At 28.5% G+C, this 19,382-nt stretch overlaps 3 protein-coding genes across 5 annotated transcripts in view; 2 read left to right on the top strand and 1 right to left on the bottom strand.

The window, feature by feature from the left end:
* Positions 1-4,083, top strand: part of LOC111422283 (kinase suppressor of ras) — a 25,128-nt gene extending 21,045 nt beyond the window's left edge. For all 3 annotated transcript variants that reach the window (XM_023055488.2, XM_023055489.2, XM_023055490.2), the window contains exons 13-16: positions 2,804-2,937; positions 2,988-3,122; positions 3,177-3,306; positions 3,361-4,083. In XM_023055488.2, the coding sequence (XP_022911256.1) occupies positions 2,804-2,937; positions 2,988-3,122; positions 3,177-3,306; positions 3,361-3,513 (552 nt within the window). In that variant the 3' untranslated portion in view covers positions 3,514-4,083. The remainder of the gene's footprint in view (positions 1-2,803; positions 2,938-2,987; positions 3,123-3,176; positions 3,307-3,360) is intronic.
* LOC111422286 (phosphatidylinositol glycan anchor biosynthesis class Q) lies at positions 4,064-8,703 on the bottom strand. Its single transcript, XM_023055494.2, has 7 exons — positions 8,556-8,703; positions 8,030-8,501; positions 7,741-7,980; positions 7,405-7,685; positions 4,503-4,695; positions 4,328-4,442; positions 4,064-4,269 (listed from the first exon to the last, which is right to left on the bottom strand). Exons 2-7 carry the CDS (start codon positions 8,492-8,494, stop codon positions 4,100-4,102), a joined length of 1,464 nt encoding a protein of 487 aa, XP_022911262.2. The 5' UTR covers positions 8,495-8,501; positions 8,556-8,703; the 3' UTR covers positions 4,064-4,099.
* A 1,564-nt stretch (positions 8,704-10,267) lies between these two features.
* On the top strand, positions 10,268-18,121 carry LOC111422285 (poly(A)-specific ribonuclease PARN-like). The gene is made up of 6 exons (XM_023055493.2): positions 10,268-10,358; positions 10,407-10,599; positions 10,655-11,374; positions 17,137-17,486; positions 17,537-17,623; positions 17,673-18,121. Exons 1-6 carry the CDS (start codon positions 10,340-10,342, stop codon positions 18,059-18,061), a joined length of 1,758 nt encoding a protein of 585 aa, XP_022911261.2. The 5' UTR covers positions 10,268-10,339; the 3' UTR covers positions 18,062-18,121.
* Positions 18,122-19,382: the final 1,261 nt, after the last annotated feature.

Consider the following 19,382-nt stretch of genomic DNA (forward strand, 5'->3'; position numbering starts at 1 on the left):
AATTATTTTTTAAACAAAAAATATTTAGAATTGACTCATAAGACGCATTGAATAAAGATATTTATTCCGTTAATCAGCATTACCAACCTAACGTGAGAGAAATAGAAATTTTGACGTTTTCATCAATTTTCTTTTATAACTCATTAATTATATGTGTTGGAAAAAAACTTTTCATACAAAAAAGATTTAGAATTAACCCGCAAAACATATCCAATAAGTTATTTTATTCCATCGATCAGTAGTACCAACCCAACTCAAAAATAAAACCTAATTTTGATGTTTTTGATCATTTTCGGTTGTAACTTATTAATTGTGCATGATGGAGAATTATTTTTTAAACAAAAAATGTTTAGAATTGACTCATAATACGCATTGAATAAATATATTTATTCCCCCAATCAGCATTACCAACCCAACGTGAGAGAAATAGAAATTTTGACGTTTTCATCAATTTTCTTTTATAACTCATTAATTATATGTGTTGGAAAAAAACTTTTCATACAAAAAAGATTTAGAATTAATCCGCAAAACATGTCCATTAACTTATTTTATTCCATCCATCAGTAGTACCAACCCAACTCAAAAATAAAACCTAGTTTTGATGTTTTTGATTATTTTCGGTTGTAACTTATTAATTGTGCGTGATGGAGAATTATTTTTTAAACAAAAAATGTTTAGAATTGACTCATAAGACGCATTGAATAAAGATATTTATTCCATCAATCAGCGTTACCTACCCAACGTAAGAGAAAGAGAAATTTTGATGTTTTCATCAATTTTCTTTTATAACTCATTAATTATGTCTGATGGAAAAAAACTTTTCATACAAAAAAGATTTAGAATTAACCCGCAAAACATATCCATTAAGTTATTTTATTCCATCGATCAGTAGCACCAACCCAACTCAAAAATAAAACCAAATTTTGATGTTTTTGATCGTTTTCGGTTGTAACTTATTAATTGTGCATGATGGAGAATTATTTTTTAAACAAAAAATGTTTAGAATTGACTCATAGGACGCATTGAATAAAGATATTTATTCCATCAATCAGCATTACCAACCCAACGTGAGAGAAATAGAAATTTTGACGTTTTCATCAATTTTCTTTTATAACTCATTAATTATAGGTGTTGAAAAAAAACTTTTCATACGAAAAAGATTTAGAATTAACCCGCAAAACATATCCATTAACTTATTTTATTCCATCGATCAGTAGTACCAACCCAATTCAAAAATAAAACCTAATTTTGATGTTTTTGATCGTTTTCAGTTGTAACTTATTAATTGAGCATGATGGAGAATTATTTTTTAAACAAAAAATGTTTAGAATTGACTCATAAGACGCACTGAATAAAGATATTTATTCCCCCAATCAGCATTACCAACCCAACGTGAGAGAAATAGAAATTTTGACGTTTTCATCAATTTTCTTTTATAGCTCATTAATTATATCTGTTGGAAAAAAACTTTTCATACAAAAAAGATTTAGAATTAATCCGCAAAACATATCCAATAAGTTATTTTATTCCATCGATCAGTAGTACCAACCCAACTCAAAAATAAAACCTAATTTTGATGTTTTTGATCATTTTCGGTTATAACTTATTAATTGTGCATGATGGAGAATTATTTTTTAAACAAAAAATGTTTAGAATTGACTCATAAGACGCATTGAATAAAGATATTTATTCCATCAATCAGCATTACCAACCCAGCGTGAAAGAAATGGAAATTTTGACGTTTTCATCAATTTTCTTTTATAGCTCATTAATTATATCTGATGGAAAAAAACTTTTCATACAAAAAAGATTTAGAATTAACCTGCAAAACATATCCATTAACTTATTTTATTCCATCGATCAGTAGTACCAACCCAACTCAAAAATAAAACCTAATTTTGATGTTTTTGATCATTTTCGGTTGTAACTTCTTAATTGTGCATGATGGAGAATTATTTTTTAAACAAAAAATATTTAGAATTGACTCATAAGACGTATTGAATAAATATATTTATTCCATCAATCAGCATTACCAACCCAACTAAAGAAAAATAGAAATTTTGACGTTTTCAACAATTTTCTTTTATAACTCATTAATTATATCTGATGGAAAAAAACTTTTCATGCAAAAAAGATTTAGAATTAACCCGTAAAACATATCCAATAAGTTATTTTATTCCATCGATCAGTAGTACCAACCCAACTCGAAAATAAAACCTAATTTTGATGTTTTTGATCATTTTCGGTTGTAACTTATTAATTGTGCATGATGGAGAATTATTTTTTAAACAAAAAATGTTTAGAATTGACTCATAGGACGCATTGAATAAAGATATTTATTCCATCAATCAGCATTACCAACCCAACGTAAGAGAAATAGAAATTTTGACGTTTTCATCAATTTTCTTTTATAGCTCATTAATTATATGTGTTGGAGAAAAACTTTTCATACGAAAAAGATTTTGAATTAACCCGCAAAACATATCCATTAACTTATTTTATTCCATCGATCAGTAGTACCAACCCAATTCAAAAATAAATCCTAATTTTGATGTTTTTGATCATTTTTGGTTGTAACTTATTAATTGAGCATGATGGAGAATTATTTTTTAAATAAAAAATGTTTAGAATTGACTCATAAGACGCATTGAATAAATCATCAATCAGCATTACCAACCCAACGTAATAAAAATAGAAATTTTGATGTTTTTATTGCGTTTTTTTGTACTCATTATTTCTTGATGACATTTCTACGCTATTCTTATACAACTTTAAATTGAATTTAATCGTTTTGGTGTTGTAGGGAATGGGATATTTACACGCTAAAGGAATCCTCCACAAAGATTTGAAAACAAAAAACATTTTCTTGGAAAATGGTAAAGTTGTTATAACAGATTTTGGACTTTTCAGCGTCACTAAATTATGCCACGGAGACAGGTTAGACCATAAAAAATAAATTACAAACAAAAATTGAGCTCAAATTTTAGAAAAGGAGACTCTTTGGGGATCCCCCCAGGTTGGCTTTGTTACTTAGCCCCCGAATTAATCCGCAGTTTGCACGCCGATCAAGCCCATAACGAAGATTTACCATTTAGCAACGCCTCAGATGTTTATGCATTCGGGTAAAAAACCACTAACAATTTTTTTTAACTATATCATCAAACAATTTCGTTTAGAACGGTTTGGTATGAATTACTTTGTGGGGAATGGCCCTTTAAAGATCAACCCCCAGAAACGATTATTTGGCAGGTTGGGAAAGGGATGAAACAATCTTTAGCTAATCTCCAAGCTTCAAGAGACGTAAAGGTAGGTTAATTAATTCTTTTTATTTATTAATTGATTAATACTAAAAAAACGCAGGATATTTTAATGCTGTGTTGGTCGTTTTTGGTAAAAGACCGCCCCAACTTTAATAAACTCTTTGAAATCCTCGATCGGCTGCCGAAAAAGCGCTTGGCGCGGAGCCCATCTCATCCGGTTCATCTTTCACGATCGGCAGAGTCGGTGTTTTAGTTAATCCTGCAGGAGAGGGGGTTCGCTTGTTAAAAAAAGAAAACATTTTTAATTAATTCATTCGTTAATTAATCGTGTTTATGATCTCGTCGGTTAATTTCACGTTCCTCGATTTAATTAATTTATTTCATCACGGAAATGTTTTTATTTTTAAATCAGTATTTTTCGAAACGTTAGGAAGATAATTAAGGGATAAAGTTATATCGTATTTTGTGGCGGGGTTCATTTCTTAAACCCCGAATTAAAAAATTATGATTATTAAAAAGGAATTTGTTGCAACACTTGTACATATTAAAATAAAAAAATGTTCTTGTTTTTAAGTTAATGGAGAACATTTTTTTTGTAAATGTATTCGATATGATTAATGAAAAGATGCATTCCCGATATGTTCTAGTCAATTTTTTTTTTGTTTAAGATCGATTTTATTTGATCTTTGAACGCCTATTACTAAATACATTCTGGTTCACAGTCAATGTAATTGTATAAGGGAACTAATGTTATCAATAAATACTTTAAAAAATGAATAAAAACCACAAAAAAAGAATCAAGATATGTTCAAGAAAAAAAATAGACCAAGAAGTTTTATTCACAACAATTTTCCACCAACAATCTTATTCAATCCATCCTTAAAATTAATTTTTGGTGCGACGAACTTCGTTGTGGGAATCGTATTGGTTAAACAATTTATTAAAGGTAACGATTTTAATTCCAAATTGAGGTTAGAATTATTTTTGGACGATTTTAGTATGATTAAACCTAAAAAAGAATTTTCTCTTAATTAATTGATCTAAGTGATTTAATTAATTAATTTAACCTGCAATCTTCGGCGATCGAATACCCCACAAAATCAAAGAATAAATTGGGAGGTGTTGTAATAAAATTCTAATCGAACTCAATAAATAATTCAAAACTTTCAGGAACAATCGAAACTGAAAAATTAAAAAGGTTATCTCCGATTAATTAATTAATTACAACTGAAATTAACTCACCGTTGTAAATACGACGTAATATAACAAAGTAGTGGGTAACAAAAACAATAATATGGTGAACGTTAAAGTTCCTATAAATAATTGGTTATGATTGTATTGGTAAGAATCGACGCGGTTCCTTAAAGGATTAAATTTCCTTCCAATGAAGAGGCGCCATAATGATATTAACGCATAAATTTGTACTCCATATAATCTAAAAGAAAAAATTTTTTAATAAATAATAATAAGTCACGATTACTGCATGTATAGAACACTTTTGCGTCTAGTGAAACGTCTTAAAATTGAAATAAGAAAGACTAGACTTGGATGGTTTGGAGGCTGGGAGTGAAAAGATGGTGAGATTGATTTGACACAATATGATTGTTGATTTCTCGCATTTATCCCAAAAAATTCCAACTTTTAATTTTGACATATTCGTCATCTTCATAAAAAATCCTTTAAAATGAGTCCAAACTCGACGTATTTAACTTTAATATTAATGGAAATACAATCACTTCCGGTTTGAAACGTCAACGTCAATTTTGACATATTTGTCATCTTCATTAAAAAACCTTTAAAATGAGTCCAAACATGACGCACTTATCTCGAAAAACAAAAAAGTTGGAATAAAAAACATTAAACACGAAGTTGGCAACAATGAAGATAGCAATTTAATTTTTAAATATTAATACCAACCTTAATTTTTGATTTTTTTTAATTATATTTTCGTTTTTGTGACAAATTTTAACACGTTTTATAAAAATTAAGAATATGTCAAAATGACATTGACATTCTTAACCGGAAGTTGACCATAACTTCGTTAATATTGAAGATAAATATGTCGTGTTTGTACTCATTTTAAAGGAATTTTAATGAAGATTGCAAATGTGTCAAAATTGAGGTTGACATTTTAAACCTGAAGTTAGTTATCATATAATAGACAAATGGACAACTTCATGGTGTTCTTTCATGATGTATTCTTTATTAAAAAACCTTTAAAATTAGTCCAAACAGGATGTCTTATCTCAAAAAAAAAAAAGTTTGAATAAAAAACATTAAACACGAAGTTGGCAACAATGAAGATAGCAATTTAATTTTTAAATATTAATACCAACCTTAATTTTTTTTAATTATATTTCCGTTTTTGTGACAAATTTTAATACATTTTATAAAAATTAAGATTATGTCAAAATGACATTGACATTTCAAACAGGAAATTGCTTATATCTCGAGTAATATTGGAATTAAACGTATCATGTTTGGACTCATTTTAAAGGATATTTCACGACGATTACAAATATGTCAAAATTGACGTTGACATTCTTAACCGGAAGTTGACCATAACTTCGTTAATATTGAAGATAAATATGTCGTGTTTGTACTCATTTTAAAGGATTTTTAATGAATATTACAAATATGTCCAAATTGAGGTTGACATTTTAAACCTGAAGTTAGTTATCTAACTATTAATATGAAGATTAAGTAACAACAATTAAGTTATTTCTGGGGTATCAATGATGAGCAAATAAGTTTGAAGACCGAGGTAGTAGATTAAATATGTAACATTTAAGTCATTTCTGGTGTATTAATGACGAGCAAACAAGTTTGAAGCCGAGGTCGCTTGCGGCCGAGGCAGTAGATCAAGTATACAACATTTAAGTCATTTCTGGTGTATGAATGAGGAACAAAAGTTTGAAACCGAGGTTGCTTGCGGCTGCGATAGAAGATTAAGTATACAACATTTAATTCATTTCTGGTGTATCAATGACGAGCAAACAAGTTTCAAGCCGAAAATGTTTGCGGCCGAGGCAGTATATCAAGTATGCAACGTTTAAGTCATTTAATTTGCTTTTGTCTCTTGCGGTATCCGCACTTTTGTTAAATAAGTATGAAAAGACCCAAACGGTGAATCTATTGCCTCAGCTGCAAGCAACCTCGGCTTTCAAATTTCTTTGTTAATTGTTAATAAAACAAAAAAATTAAATGATGCATTTTTAATCTAATGCCTCGGCCGCAAGCGACCTCGGCTTCAAATTTCTTTGTTCGTCGGTAATAAAGCAGAAAAACTTATAAGTTGTTTACATACGCTTTTGCCTCGGCCGCAAGCGACCTCGGCTTCAAACTTCCTCGTTCGTCAATGATAAGGCAGAAAAACTTAAATGTTATATACTTAATCTACTGCCTCAGCCGCAAGCGACCTCGGCTTCAAATTTCTTTGTTCGTTGGTAATAAAGCAGAAAAACTTGTAAGTTGTTTACCTACTCTACTGCCTCGGCCGCAAGCGACCTCGGCTTCAAACTTTTTCGTTCGCTAACGATAAGGCAGAAAAATTGAAATGTTGCATACTTAATCTACTGCCTCAGCCGCAAGCGACCTCGGCTTCAAATTTCTTTGTTCGTCGGTAATAAAGCAGAAAAACTTGTAAGTTGTTTACCTACTCTACTGCCTCGGCCGCAAGCGACCTCGGCTTCAAACTTTTTCGTTCGCCAATGATAAGGCAGGAAAATTGAAATATTGCATACTTCATCTACTGCCTCGGTCGCAAGCGACCTCGGCTTCAAATTTCTTTGTTTATCGTTAATAAAATACAATTTCGATCATCGAACGTCTTAACGTTGTTAAATTTATTATTTTATGTTTGCATTTGCTGTTTTGACAATCACCGATTACAGAAAACTGTAAAATATGTCGGTACAATAGAAAACTGTACAAATGCTAATTTATATTAATAAAATTGTTGCAAAAAACGATTTTAATGGGAAAGGGACAAAATCCACAACAAACAAAAAGTGTCACAAACCAAGAAAGGAACGCAATGTAGATTTCAATAAGACCAGAGCCACAAATTATTACCAAATAATCACAAGAAAAGTTCCTAGATGTAGTGTTAGTTATAGTTTTAGTTGAAATTATAATTTCTTACCTTGCTGCATAATTATAAATGCAATAAACATGAATAGTACAAAATTTAATTAAATCATCAATGACAGCTGCTTGATAACTAACTCCAAAACCAGCTGGTATCAACAACACATAAAAAATGGAGTACAAATGGGGTTTAATAAACTCCACAAAAGTTTTCCATAAAAATATGTGATAAAAGAAAAACGAGTTTAGCGTCGTATTGAAATTATGATTGAGTTTTAATCCTATTGGAGATCCTCGAAGAAACAATAAAAGCGTTTTTAAATTTTCAATAATTAACTGCAACAAAGAAAAAAAAATCAAGTTTAATCACAAAATTAATTAAAATAATCACCTCAATTGTTGTGTTTAAATTTTGAAATATTAAATGTTCATACTTAAAAAAGATGTACAACAAAACATAACCACAAAAGAAATCGATTAACTTTGATAATAAAGTGTTGATTATTTTTAGTGAGATTTCACGTTTTTTTACAAAAATCTCCTCCAAAACATCTTTTAATGTACTCAAACTGTCCTTTAGATGAGTTATTGTTGTGCAATATTTAGTTAAATCTTCAATTTTTGCTAGAAACTGTCAAAATTTAAGATAATATCGAAAAATCTTACAGAATAAATCTTACCTTTAATAAATAACACAAAAACATAATAAAAGAACCAAAAAATACCTCCAAAAATCCTTTCTTATCCCTTTTATAATCACTTTTTTTATCATAAACAATCTCATGTAAATTATTAATTAATTCTCCATACTTTAATGATTTAAATGTAGCTCCATCACATTGACTCAATTTGTTTAAATCGTAATTAACACATAAATAATTTTCGTCGTACTCCTCGAAATTAACGTTAAAAATACTGTATTCTTTGGTGGAAATATTTAAGTGCAGCAATTCCGATTTATCCATTTTCGATTCATTCGGAGTGTTATAACTGCAATACCCGATAGTTTGATTTCCAGAAATAACAACATCCGGATTTGTGATGAAAAATATTAAACTATCACCCGAATTAATGGTAACACCTTCTAAAAGGCCGATTTGGTTTGCTTTGAAAGTGTTTGGATGAAAAATTAGGATTGATTTCATGATTAACCTAAAAATCAATTTGATTATTCATTTTTTAGTTAAATTAATAATTTATACTTACTTTGGTTAAGAAAAAAACGTTTAAAGCCGGTTGTAATCCGGTGTATTGACGCCGATTAAAGTGAGGTTAGGTTCATAAAAGTGAGGTTAATTTTTTTTTTGTTATTAATAATAATTATTTTACATTATTATTATTATTATTACATAATTAACTTATTTTTTAGGAACGTTATATCCAATTCTCGCGTTAATTTCTTTGTAAGTTTTCGGCACCACGTTAAGGTTAGGGAGATCACATTCTTTCAAAGTTTTACTTTTATTCTTATCCTTGGCGCTTTCAACTTCTCTTCTTACGCTTTCGTACTCCGAAATATCATCGGGGTTTAATTCAATTTCGGTCATCGGACGTCTTAACATCGTTAAATTTATTATTTTAGTTTTATATTTACCGTTTTGACAATTATCGATTACAGGGAACTGTAAAATGTGTTGGTAAAATAGAAATCTGTACAAATACTAATTTATATTAATAAAATTGTTGAACAAAATGCGATTTTTATTTCTTCGCTTGATAACAAATAATATAATAATACGAATTAACCAATATATAAGATTAAATTTTCAAAAAAATGCGTTCGCAACTTAACTAATTACTATTAGTTCAACTAATGAATAAGAAATGTCGCTAAAGGTCAATTAAAATTTATTTTGAGATAATTTGTTTCTCTCCTAAGTAAAAAATTATACCGGGTGATCAAAATAAAATGAAAGAAAATGGAGTTTTGGCGTAATGTTATCAATAGAACGACATAGTTTTAAATTTCCCGCTTGACTTGCGAGCCAAAATGGCGATGTTTGTTTTGGGCTCCTTGGGCAATTATTTTAGGTTATGTTTTAAAATTAATTAATCAAATTTAATTAAATGAATTAAAAGTTTAGTAAAATTAAAGTAATTACTTACAATTAAATAAGTTCTTCTCTTTCATATCAATGTTAACATCTAATTCGACGACCTTAACAGTTATGATACTCAAAAGTTCGAAAAGGATGTAATGATTTCCTCCTTATTCAATAGGGAATTTGCACTTTTAGGTTAACTCTTCAAATTATTACGTTATTTTGTTAATAATAGCAGATATGACGAAAAATCGAAATCGTTTAATCGATTTACCGTTTTGACTTTTGACAATTATCGAGTACAGGGATCTGTAAAATATGTTGATAAAATAGAAATCTGTACGAATGTTAATTTATACAAACGTCGGAGAACGTTTTGTAAGATACTTTATTAAATGTTAATTTTGAAAATGCACTTACATGATAGTGTTTCTTTATCAGCTTTCTTTCTATGCATTTAAAAAATTGCTCTTTGTTGCAGTTGATGTGTTGCCTTGGGCGCTCATTTGAGATATGATATTTATATCACCTAAACTTAACTCATTATTGTTATTGTGATCTATAATTTAATTTGTATACAACTGGTTGTTTGTTGTACAATGTTATTGTACCACATTGAGATAAATAAATAAAAAAAGAAGTAACCTAAAAAAAATGTTGTCAACGTCAAAAAAATTTAAAATTCCGTTAGATGGCAGCACGATGTAAACCTAAAAAACCGAAGTGTAAAAAAAACGTTTTAAAAAAATAATGAACCCGTTGAGTTTAAATCGATTAATTAATTAGCCGTTAATTATTCATAAAAAAATCGTCTCTAAATCCAAATGAAGAAAACACGAAGATAAAAATTCGACTACAAAAAAAAAGCCGTAACATAACCTATAAAGTTCACGTTTTGTGGTTGTTGATGTTATTTTAAAGAAAACCGTTCAAAAATACCACAAAAATATGGAAGTTACTAAAACAAGTAAGTACAATCTTGTTTTAATTCGTATCAATTAAAATTTATTTTTAGATTTTGAAGAAGTTCTCCCAAAAATTAAAGAATCGGTGGACAAATCAACCTTTTTAACCATCGATTGTGAATTAACCGGATTAAGCACCACCAACGACGTTAACAGTTATGATACGCAAAAATCGTATTATGAAAAAGTTAGAAAAGGATGTAAAGATTTCCTCGTTATTCAATACGGAATTTGTACTTTTAGGTTATCTCTTCAAATTATTACTTATTTCGTAAATAATTTGATTTTAATTTCGTAGATATGACGAAAAATCGAAATCGTTTAAACACCAAGCATTTAATTTCTACATTTTTCCAAAAGCCGTACCAAAACACGTCCCCGATCAACGATTTTTGTGCCAAGCTTCGAGCATAGATTTCTTAATAACTCAAAATTTCGATTTTAATAAGTTATTTAGGGACGGTATTCCTTATTTAAACGAACACCAAGAAGCGAAATACCGCGATTCTTTGAAAGAAGTACAAAAAGTTCGCGCAACTCAAGCATCTTCAAACAATTTGAACGAAAGTCGCGTTGTTTCTTCGAAAGAGCAAGATAAAATTTTTATTGAAAACGTAACCAAGTCAATTAAAGACTTTATTAAATCGAAAGATGAAGAATTAGTTTTACCAAAATGTAACGGATTTTTACAATTTTTGGTTTTCCAATTAATTAAGCACGATTTTGATGATAAAGTTAATGTTAAAAGTCGCGATCGCGATAAAGTCTTGGTGGTTACAAAGTTTAAAGGGATTCAAGATCGGTTGGATGAAGAAAAAAGGACCGTCCAGGAAGAGGAAAATGAGTTAGATGGCACAATTGGGTTTTCAAAAGTTATTCAATGTATCACTCAATCAGGAAAGTTGGTTATTGGACATAACATGTGCTTGGATCTTTTACACACCATAGATAAATTTTTAATTCCCCTTCCTGAGGATTACAACGAATTTAAGGATTGCGCCCATATGCTTTTTTCGCAGTAATTTATATTTTAAAAAATTAATGAATCATGTTGCTTAAAAATCGACGATTTTTTTAAATCAATCCAAAAAAATACGTTAAAAAATTAATTATATTAATAATAATCTTCATTAAAAATCCTTTAAAATGAGTACAAACACGACATATTTATCTTTGATATTAATGAAGTTATGGTCAACTTCCGGTTAAAAATGTCAATTTTGACATATTTGTAATCTTCATTAAAAATCCTTTAAAATGAGTCCAAACATGATATGTTTAACTTCAATATTACCCGAGATATAAGCAACTTCCGGTTTGAAATGTCAATTTCATTTTGATATATTCTTAATTTTTATTAAAATGTCTTAAAATTTATCACAAAATAGATTATTTAATGAGTATTACGAATATATCAAGATTAAAGTTGACATTAACACCATGAAGTTGTCAACTTTGAAATGTCAACCTCAATTTTGACGTATTTGTAATCGTCATTAAAAATCCTTTGAAATGAGTACCAACACGACATATTTCATTTCAATATTAATGAAATTATGGCTAATTTTCGGTTTGAAATGTCAACGTCAATTTTGACATATCCGTAATTTTATCAAAATGTCTTAAAATAAATATAATTTTACATAAAAAACGAAAATACAAGAAAAAATCTCAAAAATTAAGGTTGGTATTAGTATTTAAAAATTAGGTTGCTAACTTCATTGTTGCCAACTTCACCTTTAATATTGTTTTATTCTATCTTTTTTGTTTTTCGAGATAAATGCGTCATGTTTGGGCTCATTTTAAAGGTTATTTAATAAGGATTACGAATATATCAACATTAAAGTTGACATTAACCCCATGAAGTTGTCAACTTTGAAATGTCAACCTCAATTTTGACGTATTTGTAATCGTCATTAAAAATCCTTTGAAATGAGTACCAACACGACATATTTCATTTTAATATTAATGAAGTTATGGCCAATTTCCGGTTAGAAATGTCAACGTCAATTTTGACATATCCGTAATTTTATCAAAATGTCTTAAAATAAATATAATTTTACATAAAAAAACGAAAATACAAGAAAAAATCTCAAAAATTAAGGTTGGTATTAGTATTTAAAAATTATATTCATTATTGCCAACTTCAGGTTTAATATTTTTTATTCTAACTTTTTTGTTTTTCGAGATAAATGCGGCATGTTTGGGCTCATTTTAAAGGTTATTTAATGAGGATTACGAATATATCAACATTAAAGTTGACATTAACCCCATGAAGTTGTCAAGTTCGAAATGTCAACCTCAATTTTGACGTATTTGTAATCGTCATTAAAAATCCTTTGAAATGAGTACCAACACGACATATTTCATTTCAATATTAATGAAGTTATGGCCAATTTCCGGTTTGAAATGTCAACGTCAATTTTGACATATCCGTCATTTTATCAAAATTTCTTAAAATAAATATAATTTTTCATAAAAAACGAAAATACAAGAAAAAATCCCAAAAATTAAGGTTGGTATTAGTATTTAAAAATTATATTGCTAACTTCATTGTTGCCAACTTCAGGTTTAATATTTTTTATTCTAACTTTTTCGTTTTTCGAGATAAATGCGTCATGTTTGGGCTCATTTTAAAGGTTATTTAATAAGGATTACGAATATATCAACATTAAAGTTGACATTAACACCATGAAGTTGTCAACTTTGAAATGTCAACCTCAATTTTGACGTATTTGTAATCGTCATTAAAAATCCTTTGAAATGAGTACCAACACGACATATTTCATTTTAATATTAATGAAGTTATGGCTAATTTCCGGTTTAAAATGTCAACGTCAATTTTGACATATCCGTCATTTTATCAAAATTTCTTAAAACAAATATAAAAAATACAAGAAAAAATCTCAAAAATTAAGGTTGGTATTAGTATTTAAAAATTATGTAGCTAACTTCATTGTTGCCAACTTCAGGTTTAATATTTTTTATTCCAACTTTTTCGTTTTTCGAGATAAATGCGTCATGTTTGGGCTCATTTTAAAGGTCATTTAATAAGGATTACGAATATATCAAGATTAAAGTTGACATTAACACCATGAAGTTATCAACTTTGAAATGTCAACCTCAATTTTGACGTATTTGTAATCGTCATTAAAAATCCTTTGAAATGAGTACCAACACGACATATTTCATTTTAATATTAATGAAGTTATGGCCAATTTCCGGTTAGAAATGTCAACGTCAATTTTGACATATCCGTAATTTTATCAAAATGTCTTAAAATAAATATAATTTTACATAAAAAAACGAAAATACAAGAAAAAATCTCAAAAATTAAGGTTGGTATTAGTATTTAAAAATTATATTCATTATTGCCAACTTCAGGTTTAATATTTTTTATTCTAACTTTTTTGTTTTTCGAGATAAATGCGGCATGTTTGGGCTCATTTTAAAGGTTATTTAATGAGGATTACGAATATATCAACATTAAAATTGACATTAACCCCATGAAGTTGTCAAGTTCGAAATGTCAACCTCAATTTTGACGTATTTGTAATCGTCATTAAAAATCCTTTGAAATGAGTACCAACACGACATATTTCATTTCAATATTAATGAAGTTATGGCCAATTTCCGGTTTGAAATGTCAACGTCAATTTTGACATATCCGTCATTTTATCAAAATTTCTTAAAATAAATATAATTTTTCATAAAAAACGAAAATACAAGAAAAAATCCCAAAAATTAAGGTTGGTATTAGTATTTAAAAATTATATTGCTAACTTCATTGTTGCCAACTTCAGGTTTAATATTTTTTATTCTAACTTTTTCGTTTTTCGAGATAAATGCGTCATGTTTGGGCTCATTTTAAAGGTTATTTAATAAGGATTACGAATATATCAACATTAAAGTTGACATTAACACCATGAAGTTGTCAACTTTGAAATGTCAACCTCAATTTTGACGTATTTGTAATCGTCATTAAAAATCCTTTGAAATGAGTACCAACACGACATATTTCATTTCAATATTAATGAAGTTATGGCCAATTTCCGGTTTGAAATGTCAACGTCAATTTTGACATGTCCGTAATTTTATCAAAATGTCTTAAAATAAATATAATTTTTCATAAAAAACAAAAATACATGAAAAAATCTCAAAAATTAAGGTTGGTATTAGTATTTAAAAATTATATTGCTAATTTAATTATTGCCAACTTCAGGGTTAATATTTTTTATTCTAATTTTTTTGTATTTCGAGATAAATGCGTCATGTTTGGGCTCATTTTAAAGGTCATTTAATAAGGATTACGAATATATCAAGATTAAAGTTGACATTAACACCATGAAGTTGTCAACTTTGAAATGACAACCTCAATTTTGACGTACTTGTAATCGTCATTAAGAATCCTTTGAATTGAGTACCAACACGACATATTTCATTTCAATATTAATAAAGTTTTGGCCAATTTCCGGTTTGAAATGTCAACGTCAATTTTGACATATCCGTAATTTTATCAAAACGTCTTAAAATAAATATAATTTTTCATAAAAAACGAAAATACAAGAAAAAATCCCAAAAATTAAGGTTGGTATTAGTATTTAAAAATTATATTGCTAACTTCATTATTGCCAACTTTAGGTTTAATATTTTTTATTCTATCTTTTTCGTTTTTCGAGATAAATACGTCATGTTTGGGCTCATTTTAAAGGTCATTTAATAAGGATTACGAATATATCAAGATTAAAGCTGACATTAACACCATGAAGTTATCAACTTTGAAATGTCAACCTCAATTTTGACGTATTTGTAATCGTCATTAAGAATCCTTTGAAATGAGTATCAACACGACATATTTCATTTCAATATTAATGAAGTTATGGCCAATTTCCGGTTAGAAATGTCAACGTCAATTTTGACATATCCGTAATTTTATCAAAATGTCTTAAAATAAATATAATTTTTCATAAAAAACAAAAATACAAGAAAAAATCCCAAAAATTAAGGTTGGTATTAGTATTTAAAAATTATATTGCTAACTTCATTGTTGCCAACTTTAGGTTTAATATTTTTTATTCTAACTTTTTCGTTTTACGAGATAAATGCGTCATGTTTGGGCTCATTTTAAAGGTTATTTAATAAGGATTACGAATATATCAACATTAAAGTTGACATTAACACCATGAAGTTGTTAAGTTCGAAATGTCAACCTCAATTTTGACGTATTTGTAATCGTCATTAAAAATCCTTTGAAATGAGTACCAACACGACATATTTCATTTCAATATTAATGAAATTATGGCCAATTTTCGGTTTGAAATGTCAACGTCAATTTTGATATATCCGTAATTTTATCAAAATGTCTTAAAATAAATATAATTGTTCATAAAAAACGAAAATATAAGAAAAAATCCCAAAAATTAAGGTTGGTATTAGTATTTAAAAATTATATTGCTAACTTCATTATTGCCAACTTTAGGTTTAATATTTTTTATTCTATCTTTTTCGTTTTTCGAGATAAATACGTCATGTTTGGGCTCATTTTAAAGGTCATTTAATAAGGATTACGAATATATCAAGATTAAAGTTGACATTAATCCCATGAAGTTGTCAACTTTGAAATGTCAACCTCAATTTTGACGTATTTGTAATCGTCATTAAAAATCCTTTGAAATGAGTACCAACACGACATATTTCATTTCAATATTAATGAAGTTATGGCCAATTTCCGGTTAGAAATGTCAACGTCAATTTTGATATATCCGTAATTTTATCAAAATGTCTTAAAATAAATATAATTTTTCATAAAAAACGAAAATACAAGAAAAAATCCCAAAAATTAAGGTTGGTATTAGTATTTAAAAATTATATTGCTAACTTCATTGTTGCCAACTTCAGGTTTAATATTTTTTCTAACTTTTTCGTTTTTCGAGATAAATGCGTCATGTTTGGGCTCATTTTAAAGGTTATTTAATAAGGATTACGAATATATCAAGATTAAAGTTGACATTAACACCATGAAGTTATCAACTTTGAAATGTCAACCTCAATTTTGACGTATTTGTAATCGTCATTAAGAATCCTTTGAAATGAGTACCAACACGACATATTTCATTTCAATATTAATGAAGTTATGGCCAATTTCCGGTTAGAAATGTCAACGTCAATTTTGACATATCCGTAATTTTATCAAAATGTCTCAAAATAAATATAATTTTTCATAAAAAACGAAAATACAAGAAAAAATCCCAAAAATTAAGGTTGGTATTAGTATTCATTCATTGTTGCCAACTTCAGATTTAATATTTTTTATTCTAACTTTTTTGTTTTTCGAGATAAATGCGTCATGTTTGGGCTCATTTTAAAGCTGATTTAATAACGATTACGAATATAACGATGAAATTAAAGTTGACGTGAAAGTTTTTTTTAGCCGTGCGTCGAAACTGTTCCAAAAAAATACTTTCAATAAAAATATAGCACAATCTAACAACATTTAAAAGTAGATAATTTTTAAAAAGATAGTTTTTTAGGTATTATTTTGAAAACAGTTATTTTGGTCTTTTTATGTTGGTTGGCAGTAAATAACTTTTTGAAATTTACTTTTTTTGCATTTACTAGCAGTATTTAATTTTTTGGCAGCAATAATTAGTCTTTTGCCAATTTTAAAGCGATTTTTCTCACTTTTTTTTAATTTGTAACGCTTTATTTGAGTCGATTTTTAAGCGACTTGATAATTCTTGAATTTTACCAAATTAATTAACAATTTAATCTTGCCTAAAGAGTTTTAGATACAAAATTTATGTCTTGTATGGACCCGTTTAAATCGCTGATTACATCAAACGTTTTGGGGCACCTTTTAGAAACGGTTTCGAAAGATCCTTTTGAAACGCCACGAATAAACGTTGAAAGTGAAGGTTATAGTTTGGAAGATAAAAGGGAACATGAGGCTGGTTATGACGCTTTTATAACCGGGGTAGCGTTTTTGGCGATGTGGCGCCATTTGGGGTCGATTGAAAATTTCGATTACGACCAAAATTTTGGAAATTTTCGACTTTTAACACCTTATATTAATAAATTATTTTTAATGCGATTACAAGACACTCCGTACATCCATTTAGGAGGAGACGATCGTAAGATAATTAAAAAAAAAGGAATTTATATATTTAAATTTTTTTTGTAGCGATTCCCCCACGAGATCACGTTTTTTATCTAACTTTTCCCAAGGAATGGAAACAAAATGATATAGTACAACTTTTTAGTCCTTTCGGTAACTTTAAAAACTATCAAAAATTTAAATTAATTTCTTGAATGTTTAGGATCTGTACATATTTCATGGATAAACGATAGATCTGCTTATGTAGGATTAGCGAAACGCAATCAAGCGGCAATAGTACTTAACACATTGTCACAGAGCGACACCTACAGGATAATGACCTACGATAGCCGACAAATTCAATTGGGGGCTGCTTCGTTGAATAAAGAGACTTTAACCCGGAGTAAGTGGCCCGAGGGTCATGCCACGAAACGGAGGAAAATCTCGGAGCGACACGAATCCGATAGAAATCAAAATTCGGACATGGATTCGCCCGGAAAAGGAGATGCGTTTGTTGATTCTTTAATAACGTCCGAACCGGTGCCCATTGTTAAACCGAGCCGGAAACGAACTATTTCGAAAACGTTCGCTGAAGATAATAGTTGGGAATGAGGACTACTTTTTTAATAAGAAAAGGTGTTTTTGTAAACAATAGATACATGTTTTAATTAATTTTTGTTTTATTTTTATCACAAATTCTATCGCCAAGTCTCCAATGAGATTATTCAGCACAATCCTATAAAGCAATTAACATCAAAGAGAACTCTGTTTTGCAAAATGTTTTTGCTATGTAATTTTGGGCTTCTCTGTGACTCATTAAGATAACGATTGGGTACCTGATATGGAGATAAATATTGAAAAAAAACTTACATTTTCGTATAACCTAAAAGTGTTAAAAAAGATGCTAATTTAAAAATTCCTGGAAGCCGTATTTATTGAAATTAAGGAATGAGACTTGTTCTAAATTAAAGCTCAAAGCTTTCTCTTTAAAATGATGTATAATAATCGTTGGGTTGGATTAGAAAAATATTGAGAAAAAAAATGTTGAAACAAAACTTACATTTTCGTATAACCTAAAAGTGTCAAAAAAGATGCTAATTTAAAAATTCCTGGAAGCCGTATTTATTGAAATTAAGGAATGAGACTTGTTCTAAATTAAAGCTCAAAGCTTTCTCTTTAAAATGATGTATAATAATCGTTGGGTTGGATTGGAAAAATATTGAGAAAAAAAATGTTGAAACAAAACTTACATTTTCGTATAACCTAAAAGTGTCAAAAAAGATGCTAATTTAAAAATTCCTGGAAGCCGTATTTATTGAAATTAAGGAATGAGACTTGTTCTAAATTAAAGCTCAAAGCTTTCTCTTTAAAATGATGTATAATAATCGTTGGGTTGGATTGGAAAAATATTGAGAAAAAAAATGTTGAAACAAAACTTACATTTTCGTATAACCTAAAAGTGTCAAAAAAGATGCTAATTTAAAAATTCCTGGAAGCCGTATTTATTGAAATTAAGTTATGAGACTTGTTCTAAATTAAAGCTCAAAGCTTTCTCTTTAAAATGATGTATAATAATCGTTAGGTTGGATTGGAAAAATATTGAGAAAAAAAATGTTGAAACAAAACTTACATTTTCGTATAACCTAAAAGTGTCAAAAAAGATGCTAATTTAAAAATTCCTGGAAGCCGTATTTATTGAAATTAAGGAATGAGACTTATTCTAAATTAAAGATCAAAGCTTTCTCTTTAAAATGATGTATAATAATCGTTGGGTTGGATTGGAAAAATATTGAGAAAAAAAATGTTGAAACAAAACTTACATTTTCGTATAACCTAAAAGTGTCAAAAAAGATGCTAATTTAAAAATTCCTGGAAGCCGTATTTATTGAAATTAAGGAATGAGACTTGTTCTAAATTAAAGCTCAAAGCTTGC

The sequence above is a fragment of the Onthophagus taurus genome, chromosome 5, assembly GCF_036711975.1.
Source record: "Onthophagus taurus isolate NC chromosome 5, IU_Otau_3.0, whole genome shotgun sequence".
Taxonomy (NCBI): domain Eukaryota; kingdom Metazoa; phylum Arthropoda; class Insecta; order Coleoptera; family Scarabaeidae; genus Onthophagus; species Onthophagus taurus.